Source organism: Falco naumanni, chromosome Z, assembly GCF_017639655.2.
Source record: "Falco naumanni isolate bFalNau1 chromosome Z, bFalNau1.pat, whole genome shotgun sequence".
In the NCBI taxonomy this organism is placed as follows: Eukaryota; Metazoa; Chordata; class Aves; order Falconiformes; family Falconidae; genus Falco; species Falco naumanni.
The window spans coordinates 28,576,377-28,587,270 of record NC_054080.1 but is presented as its reverse complement, the minus strand read 5'-3'; the positions used below and the strand labels follow the sequence as shown (position 1 = coordinate 28,587,270).

The 10,894-nt window shown below is 36.1% G+C and overlaps 1 protein-coding gene across 1 annotated transcript in view; it reads right to left on the bottom strand.

Annotated features, from left to right (window-relative positions):
• Positions 1-697: 697 nt before the first annotated feature.
• SLCO4C1 (solute carrier organic anion transporter family member 4C1) overlaps positions 698-10,894 on the bottom strand; it is a 32,525-nt gene continuing 22,328 nt past the window's right edge. The window contains exons 9-13 of the mRNA XM_040580875.1: positions 9,403-9,556; positions 6,690-6,877; positions 4,591-4,655; positions 2,573-2,710; positions 698-1,467 (exon numbers count right to left, since the gene is read on the bottom strand). Of these exons, the coding sequence (XP_040436809.1) occupies positions 1,343-1,467; positions 2,573-2,710; positions 4,591-4,655; positions 6,690-6,877; positions 9,403-9,556 (670 nt within the window). The 3' untranslated portion in view covers positions 698-1,342. The remainder of the gene's footprint in view (positions 1,468-2,572; positions 2,711-4,590; positions 4,656-6,689; positions 6,878-9,402; positions 9,557-10,894) is intronic.

Sequence of the window (10,894 nt, the reverse complement as noted above, 5' to 3'; positions counted from 1 at the left end):
AAAAGCCATGAATTACTTTGTTTTCAGGAGGTGTAGTCTATTTAGCTTTATTTCCTGAAGTTGTTTCTAAATAGTTAGAGGATCCTCTTCAGCTGTACACTTAACCTTGACCTAGTTTAACAGCTACATTTAAAGAATTAGATGAAACATGACCCATATGCCATAATCCTTTGACTTAGCACCTGTTTAAAAATCTCAGTAGTCAATAAGTACAATCCATGTAACCCAATTAAAAGGGTACACACAGCTACATAAGTGGCATGCACAGCCAGTGCAACAGAAAGGAAGTTTACATTAACAAACTAAACAAGTGCAGAGGATACCTTGCTCATTAAAATTGTCCAGTCAATACTGAATGATATTTCAGTAGCAGGCAATACAGTTTAACATCTGGTAAAAGTGGCCAATTTGTACAGCACATCTATTGTGTTACACAATAAAGTTTTAGTACTATGCAAGGTATACGTCAAGGAATAACTAAAGCTGTATTTTCCTACTTTTCATGCTTGTATATATATTCTTTGCTAGCTTTAGACGCTGTTTCTTAGAGCTGAGACACCTAGAACTCAGTCATTTAGAAATTACACAGCACATAAATAAGCAGTAAGAAAATAGGTTTTATTTTCAGATTTTATAGAAAAGTGTTAACAATGCTTAGAAGAAAACAGTTGGACAGCAACTTTCTATATATATTCCAGACAAACTAAGGCACTTTAATTAACAGATAATTTTGTTGCTACAAACCCAGCTATCCTATAATAACTATTTACATTTTTCTATAACTGCAAAAAAGTAAATTTATGCCATTAGGATAACATGTTAAGATATTTTAAAAACCTAGCTATACTTAAATATTCCCAAGTTTACCTGTAGTTAGTCCCCAACTAAGGCACTAGCCCAGATTATGTGCACACTAAAATAAGTCCATTAATCATCTGCAGTACCCCTTAATATACCAAGTTAATTGTTTTGTCCCACTATGGTCTCACTACATATTACTTTATAAGCAGAGGGAAATGGGGCTCACAGTCAGACCAGTTTAATCTGATTTTAAAAAAAAAAAAAAAGGAAAAATGAGCTAATTTCCTTTAAATTATAACTGCGATATTTAATATTAGACTTTTAAAATTTAAGTGTCCCTTTTTTGAATATACATAATGGAATGCTAAAAAGTGTGTTTGGCAAGTTGGAGAACACTACACATTCACAAATACTTTAAGCTGTTCAAGAACAGAGTATGATCTTTTATGGTTAGGTAATCGTGTAAAGAACTTTTGTACAAGTGTTGTAATATTGTTTATTCTTACTAGCTTCTTTTGAAAGCCCCCGGTTTTCTCATGCTTTATGTGCATACAGAAGATACCATTTCTGAATCCTTTCGTGACAGGGTTGCACTTGCTGGTGGAGGCTTATACAAGCATAGTGCTATGACCACAAAGACAATCGTGATGATTTTGCAAGCAGCACCTGAATGAAGAGAATAGAAGAGTCCTTGTTGCAGTCACCTTCAACAGCAGACAAGAGTATTTTAGTCATTTGTAAAGTTTCACATGGTGAGTTACACTGTAAGACTTCTAGATGTATGCTGCATAATTCAATGTCTTTCACATGAACTGCACAGGGCAGATAAAAGCAGTGTTCCAACTGACTTCAGATCCCTCACCTGCCTGCCAGTTCTTGTTTGCAGCAGCTACTGTCATTACTTCAGTTCTGTATTTCTTCATCCCATTCTAGCCTGAAGTGCAAGTCTTCCTTATTTCTCATTTCAGTACTGATCTTCATTGCATCAAGATCCTCTTTGCCACAAACTAAAACCCCCCACATGCAAACCTGTTAAGTATTCTTTTCTCAGCTACCTAAAAAAGTTGTTCCATTTACTCATCGCTGATACATAATTGTGTTTATGCAACTTGGGGGCAGGGCAAGGAGAGGGGAAAAAAACAGGAGGGATATTTTATCACAAATATGCTTGAGAGACACTGAAACATGAAGCTGTGACTCCTGCTTTTTCAGTTTCAAGATTAGGTGTTAGCAGTTCAGTTTATGCGCTGTAAGCATCACAGTTGCTAGTAGCAAGGACAACAGCAGTTATCATATATACCTCACGTTTAAAGGGAGCAGATTGTTAAACAAGTTAAGAAAATTGACTAGTGTTCAGAGATATTTTCAAGATCTTGATACTGATTTAGGGAAAAAAAATTGAAATAACAAGAGGAAGAAAGCCCCTCAGACTTTAGACGTCAACAGACCAAGCCAGATAAGACTGCAATATGTGCCAATCCCTTAAAATTCACCAAATAAAGTGTGACAATTAAGAAAGACTGAAGAGCAAAACTATTTCGTATTACTGCTATTTAAAGTTTTCTAGGCCAATAAGAGCTACTTAATGTGGTCTTGCTCTTTCATTATTATTCTGCTTTTTATTACTTATAAAAAAAGGTTCTTTTTAAAAAAACCACTGCTGCTAAGAAATAAAAGTTTAAGGTTCTGTTTCAATATAATTCCCATCTAGCAGTCAAGGTCCATATATCTATTACCTCATACATGTACTTCATATTAAGTCGTCACTTACTTATGCCCATCAGCAGATAAGCCATTCTTTCATTGTCATAAACCCAACAGGCTCCTTTAGTTTTACATTCATTAATATCCCACAGAGTACAACTGTTGTCTATAGCAACACCAAACAAAATTGGTCCAGGAATAGTACCTAAAAAGCACAGTAACATGTTAGAATGTTTGACTTACCTGGAATACCCTTATCTAATCTTAATGCATACAGTGAAATGCCAAGCTGGTGGGGAAGATAAAATGGGAGAGGTACACACTAAATGTAACTTTTTAATCAAAGTCATAGGGCTCATATTACATAGCAAATGTGCCTCTTCCACTGCTCTCTTTTAGGATACATAGAGTACCAGTTAATTCTTCATACAGCTCCCACTTGATTATCAAGCAACAAGTTTGTTCAAAGACTTGACCTTCTTGTAACTTCGTCAGTTTTCACTGGAAAAGAAAAACTGATTAAGTGTTTCCCCACCTAATTTTAATCAGGAAAGCAGGATTTTAATTGAAGGAAAAGTCCCTTTCCTTCAATCATATATGTTAACCTGTTTCAAATGCAGAGAACTAAAATATTCTCTTAAAACTTTCCATTGTCCTTTTTTTCCATCCCTCAGACATAGCCAAGCTTCCAGGAAAAATTTCACATGAAATGAATAGTGTTTAAAATTATTCCTGCGCAGAATTTATTAATTTGTGTGATTCCTGTTATAACAGTGCTTTATAAAGCACAAGTAGTTTGCATCCAGGTATAGCCAATTTTATAACAAACACTCCAGGTACATCACTGCATGTCTACCTAACCTGCTCAAGGCCTAAACTGCTCTTGAGCTAGCAGGCAGCTATGTACTCACTACAGCAGCTCTGTCTAGGACCTCTGTGTGATTCCTTAGCATAAAGAACTTGATAGCAATGCTGATAGTTACTGCCTTCTTCAGCCACAATCTGTACAGGCAGTGAAAAGAGTTCTCCTATCCTCTGCTCCACAGTAAAGTCAAGAGTTAAGACTCTGCCATTGATAATTTTGAGTAAAATGAAACAGAGAACCCCTCATACAATACTTAACACTATCTCCCAGCGGATTTCTAGCTGTGAGGATGTTTATTCTTGCTATGCTTTATTGGTAAAATTACTTAGATTAATTGGAGTTTCAATAGGTACAGCAAAGCATACCTAAAACTGCTAGGTATTTGATCTCAAATGTCAGGGAATGGCTGCAGTACTGAATATTGACATAAAAGTCTAACCAGTAACTGAGCCTTGACCTGGTCTTGAATTACATATGCCATTCAAAAAGTGTCTAGACTAAATGAAGAGTTTAAAAGATGCCTGAAAAAAATTCAAACTAATGGTTCAGAGTATATCTACATTAAGCTGTATATCTACATTAAGCTTTATGTTTTATTTAGGGTGATTCACCTATCTTACTGAGATCCTGGAGATGCTTAGATTTAGCATTTAAATAGTAGATTTCCCACATAAAAACTCAGTAATTATTCATGTACCAGTGCCTAAAATTTCAGTAAAGGTTAAAATTAGTCAAAGGAATTGAAAGGGAAGGCAGAAGAGGGAAGACTCCACCTATTCACTCTAAAATATACTGGCACGGCCCATAAGGACACAACTGTATGAGACGGTGTCTCTTTCTTTTAACTTCTGGAACTTGAGATGTTAACTACATTAAGCTGTTTTCTAGTACATCATTTTTTCTTATCTCAACTTTCAGAATAGGTCTTCTTTTCAGAATAGGCCTTCTTCTGGGGGAAGTGACAGCAGATGTCTTTTGCTTAAAGAATGACAGTGACCTGTATTTTGTTCATGCCAATAAGAACAAGAAAAGCTAAAATGAACACACCTTGAAAAGGAATTTGAATCCAGATGGCATCTGCCTTACAACAAATGTATTCTATAAGATAATGACAGGCTGCTTCAAAGTCCTCTGAAAGGTTCTTAATGCAGTATTTTTTAAGTCTAGAAAAGTGTCAAGTAAATTACTCTGAGGCAAATGTTTCAGTAAGAAAGTCATACCCAGTAGTCGTAGAAACACTGACTGTACTCCAAGAGCAAATGAGCGCTGCTTATCTGGCACACACCTGGAAACAAAATTTGTAGTTTAAGACCTGGTAAACAAGGTAACTGTTCCATGTCTCTGCTTTGTCCCTCAGTGAATACACTTTTTCTTAATACACTCTTTTAACCCATTAATTGCAGAGGGGTTTAGAAATCCTGTGTACAAAACTTCAAGAGGGGTATTGACAACAAATATAAGCAACGCCAGCAGCTCATCCAGGAATTTTAGATTGACCTAGTTTAACAAAACAGTACAAACAAAAACCTAGCTTACCAGCGGCACCCTGATATATTGTTGAACATTTTTTTTCCACACAAGAACCAAGGAAGTTAAGGACAGTGCTAGGATGCAGTCCTGAGCTACTATTCCTAAAGAAACAATATATGAATTGAGACTAGGTTTCAGCACAGCACAGGTACTGTATGTCCCATAGCCTTTACATATGGTCACCTGACCTTACAAGTAATCAGTTCTGGCCTAGCTATACAAATCAACATATTTTGATTTCATAACTAGGAAAATTTACATCCTACCCCTTTCTTTCAGATATTTCTCCAGCAACAAATATTTTCTCCTGACAGTGTCTTAAAGTGATTAAACACAACCTAATTTAGTTTATACAATTTCATTTCAGCACTGTTTAACAAACCGTACAATTGAAGCACTGTCACTGCCAAAAAAAAAGGGGTAGTATTCAGGAGTTATTCCTGAATATTCAGGAGTTATTCCCTCATTCTGGAGTATGTATGAGGATTAACCATAGAAAAACATCCATGATGAGCACTTACCAGTCACTGTTAGGACCTCCCTACCCATAAAGAAAATTAGAGGAAGAAAAATGAGTTTTGTATAGTGTGGGTAATTATTTCTAGCACTAGAATATTCCCACAAACATGTGGGTTTACACTTTTCAGTAGGCCTATTTTGTGCAACTGAAAGACATCAGATTATAATAACTGACATCACATTCAACTATTTGAAGTAGATTTTGCAGATTTAAACTGGTCTACAGTCCTCTCCAATAAAATCTATTTCTTCATTTCAGCCGAAGTGCACAAGGACTCAGAATTCCAAATGCTACTGCTTAGAATTACCTAAATAAAACATCAGCTCAGTTTTGAAGATAATGCAACACTTTACATTATTCTGCCCCACACTGATATGACAAACTGTTCATTCCAGATTTACCGCAACCCTGAACAGGAAGCTACTACAAAGCTCTGTTGCAATGTATCATTTCCCTTCCCAATGCCCTGCCTAGAAGGTCTGAAAAAGAGCATCTAACCACACCCTCCCCAAAGCATCAAGTGTATAGCACATGTATACCTATGCATCATGGACATTTTATCTCCAGAAGTATTAGAGATACAAGTCAGATTTCAACATAAAGTGAAACAGCTCTACTTTCAGAATAATGACCATACATTACAAAAGTTAATGTATCTAGCTTTCACGCATATGAGACTCAGCAATTTGAAAGACAGTCAGAGCACTGGTTAACAGCCACATACATGCTGTCACATTTTATATTAATCACTACCATACATATAACATCAACATTACATGAGACGTAGCCTGCAGTTCTTGACAGACTACAATTTTGCAAGTCAGAACTCTGAAATGAGACAGGAAGCAAAGCTTAAGAATACAAGACTGATTGTTATTTTGTTCTTTTCTTGGTAAAATTTGAAGTCCTGCAACCATTGATACACAGGCTACTTTAATATTTTCTTCATCCAAGCACATGGTGCATTATTATGCTTTGACTACAACAGTCAGGAGTGCTCCTGTGAAAGGGGGATTTTGCTACAAGTAGGGAAGATTATTCTTTTTAATATATTCAAACAGTATGTACTAACCAAATGTAATTACAGAGATAATGAACAGTGGTATGACTGTCCTCTACTTCAAGTACTGCCTCCTTACTACACAAAGTACACTAAATCCCTTACACGTTGGTTTAAGTCCACATCCCAAAGCAAAACAAATTATAGAGTATTTCACTGACCTGAGTTTTCATAATGCTACCTATTTTTCAGTTCAAAAAAAAACATACCTCAGAATGGCCACAGTTGTTGGAGTAACAGCCATAAATGTAAAAACAACAGCGAAAAAGAAGAAGGTCAGGAATAAAGGTAGAAGTCTGCAAAGTGTTGGACATTTCCCAGGGACGGCTTCATAGAGAAAATCTTCTGAACCATTTTCTCCTTTTGGTTTCCCAATACAGGAACAGTTGTGATAAGTCTACAAAAAAATTATTAATCAAAATTTAGCTCTAAGAATGACACCAAGTGATACCAATATAGTAGATGTTTATTGGGTCTGCATCACACTGAATACAAGAATAAACCCTGACTTTACTGTATGGGAAATGGTCCATTTCCTGATGATCACATGACATTGTAACCCTCATTTTTAAAACTGGTTCAGCAGAACTTGACTCATACATCTCAGCTAAGCTTTGTGATCTAAAAACACAGTGATAGTCTGCATTTTGTGTGAAGCAAGTTTTTAATTACAAGTACAGAAAACCTGAAAGATTTTCAAGTTAGAGACACAATTATATGTAGTACATAACATAAAAAAACAGAGTAATCCTTGAGACACTAAATTTCGCACTGAAATCTTATTACAAATCAGTGATGATAACACCAGTTACTGTGTACAATTAAGAAAGGACAAGCTACATTGGTCCATACAAGATTTTTTTTATATTGAGAGATAAATACACACCCAATAATTTTGAAAATATGTAATTTTTAAACAAATCACCTCTTTGAGAGCGTTGTAAAACTATGGAGGGTGCCAAGGGCTGGAAGAAGGAAGTAAACACCCATTTTCTCTTTCCCCATATGAGACTGGTTTCATTTGCAAAGTGTGATTTCTGAACAAAGGGTAGCCAAAAGCTGCATTTCCCTCACAGCAGAAGGTATCTTACATTGTTCAAAAGTCATTTTTCCATTATTGAAATAAGCTAATATTAACCATTACCTAAGTTTGTTAACCAGAACTGATTATTTCTGTACAATTCAGAAGTTATACTCCAAAGAATTTCAAGTGTCTTGACTACTAAAAACCATTACTCGAATCGGGTTAATTGTTTAGATTCACATCTATTTGTGCCACTACTTCCTCAGGCCTTGTTCTTCAAGCTTAAATAACACATATATCCAGTTACAACAGTAGCTGAACAAACTGGAAACCACAACAGTTCCCATTCTTCAGAAATGCTGGCAATTCCCAGATCACCTAGCTTGGCAGCCTTGACTATAAACAGGCTGGTCTTTATACTGGCCTGTACTTCACAGGAAGAGATGTGAGCTCTACTCTAAGATTTAAGCAGGAAAGAACAGAAGCAATGTTGGACTGCTTTTGTAAACAGGTGAACAAATGGAATAGTTTTATGCTCTTCATTTAAATCCACTCAAGTTTGTTTTCAAACAAAAAAAATTAATACATATCAGTAAAGAGTGATGTTTTCACAGCAAGAGGCAGTCAGTCTCCTACATTTTCTCCTACATAATACCTCTGCTCATTTACCATTATCTTTTTCTGATATATGAAGTCCCCAAAGGCGCTCCCTGGTTCAGCTTGCCTACCTGTAAGATCTTCCTGCACTCCTCCCACATCCCTGTTCAAGACTTTGTTGTACCAGTCAAGACAAGCACAAAAAGTCTCTCAGTTCTGGGAAGGCTTGATAATAACCAGCCACTTACATGGCTTACCATTCCTACATCAGAGGCAACTGATATTTAAGGTTTGGAAACTCACAGAAGCAGGTTGCCATGCATACAATAAACATTGCATTATGCTTAAAGATCTAGGTAAGAACTACAGTTTAAATGTCAAGGAAGTTGATAATTTCTAATTTTCTGATTGTTAATTCTATTTAAAGTACACTCAGGTTTAATGTCTTTTCAGCATTATAAATATTACTAGAAGTAACATTTGCAATATGACACTGCATAAGTGATCACATACTGTTATTGGCCAATAAACCCCTACAATGAAAAAAAAAAAAAAAAGTCAGAAGAGATAGGGCAGGATGATTTGCCAATGAAGCTCAGAGAACAATGCAGTGTGAATGACCACAGCTGTTGCAAAGAAAACTATGCAGAAAAGAAACATCTGTGTCTGTTGAGTGGACCAACTAACGGTGTAAATGTTTCTCCCCGAGTTCATTAAAAGAGTGCAAAAGACTCCCTAAGATAGCCAGATCAGCATGGGGTGGGGAGTATGGCTAAGCCCAACAGAGTATACAAAGGCAGACAACTAGCAGAAGAATTTCAAAGACAGCAATGGCCTTGAGCTGGCTTCAGCCCACACACAACTCCCCATCAACTAGGGTGGCCCAACATTGTGAGGGTTATAGAGACCAGGAATGGGAATCATGCTGATATTGGGACTGAACTGAGTATTGCAATCAATATATTTTGCTAAGTTAATTTAAATTTGTATTGTTTTCAGTATACTTTGCATCACTCTGCTAAATTAGAAATCCTGTGTAATATCAACTGTCATCAGGTAAGTAAATTTGATATTAATCATTACACCCTCCAGAAGTGGAATATCTGAAAGCACTTGGCTCAGAGTATTGACTGGCACATACCAACATCCATCCCACAAGCTGGTGAGGATTGGAAACACACTGCCACTCAATACTCGTGATTTCTTGTCATACTAAAGGAAGAAAGTTTTGTTTTCTATATAGAAAGCATTTTGCAGGAAACCTGAACAGATCACATCAGCTGTTTTGTAGCACAAAGTACCTTTTTCATGTTGTTAAAAAGCTGTGATGCACATCCTGCAAAACAGGGAGAAAAGTACTGGACTTCATCTCTGCCACAAACTGGGTAGTACATGGAGCGCAAACATCCACACTTAGCATTGCATGGTGCTGTGAAGTTATATAGCTTGCCCGTTCTGAAAAAGTTAATAGGTTTTCAATAAAGTAATTTAAAAACAGCAGATATATAAATAAGTAATGCAGTCTTTATAGGATAATAAATCTCATGTACAATTCAGGTGATCTGTGCACTTAATTCTTTTTAAAAAAGCCATGTTCCTAGCAGTTACAACTCTAAAAATTCCCATTTAGTCTGTACCTAGCTATATTCCTTCCATAGATTATTCCTCCAGTTTCCATCACAAAACTGATGACTAAAATTCTGTGTCTTAACCCAATTCTTAACTTTATCATCTCCTTCCCCACACACCCTTAGACATTTTAATTCGTTCAATTTACAGTTTTAAGAAAAAAAAATGTAAAAAGATTGAAAGCAGCATTTGGTATTGTTTATTCTACTGATCATATTCCAGTGTTTTTCCCCCATTTTGAATTCAAGTCCAGTTGGAAAACCACTGCATTTTTACTATTTTTAACACTGCTATGCAGACATCTAGACTGCATCAGAATGACTGCACAAGCTAAATGCAAAGTGCCACAACATACAGAGTCTTACCATACCCAAAAGGATCTTAAAGATTTTCTCTGGGAATTAGGGAATAACTAATGAAGAACAGTTAAATTAAACACTTGCTTCCTATAACTACTTTCAATTTAGGCAATTGCTTCCAGTATAGGCCATAGCCTGGTTGTATTTGAAGTAGTCCCAATATATTATTAGTACCAAAAACAAATAAAACAAATTTTCGATGTGAGAGGACCTTCTTAAGACATAACTGGAGAGAATAAAAACATGCTTTGAATTTCTAATAGTCTTGCCTTAAGAAAAGAAGCTTCCCAGGTTAAAAGTTCAGTCAGCTGAAACCGGGATACTAATACTGCTAGTAGTTCAGATGTTGGACTGTAAACTGAAAGTTCCAGATTCATTACCTAAAAGGCAGATCTTTTTCAAGGGAATTTAAGATGGTCACAAATACTAAGAGGAGAAATAATTTATCTAGGAATTAAGCCAATTGCTTACAAAGAATTCAAACTGCACATGGAATATTAAGGACTTCACAACTACCTATAGACTTAATTTGGTTCTAGTACAGTTGAACCCTACGAAGCTACATTAGTTCATTTTTCATACATATCAGAATTAAAGTTAGTTTGCTCTGGCTTAAAGCACTAAGTACACCATAAGCAAACTCCCTAATCACAGTTTTTTTCATACAGTGCCTTGTTAGCCTGAGGCATGTCAGGCCCAGAAGTATTTAATCAATTCAGTGGCAACATTTGTCCTCTACATAGGCAGACAATGTCTCTCTTCCCTGACCTATAAAGGTTCAGTCCCTCTTGGGTTATGCATGGTC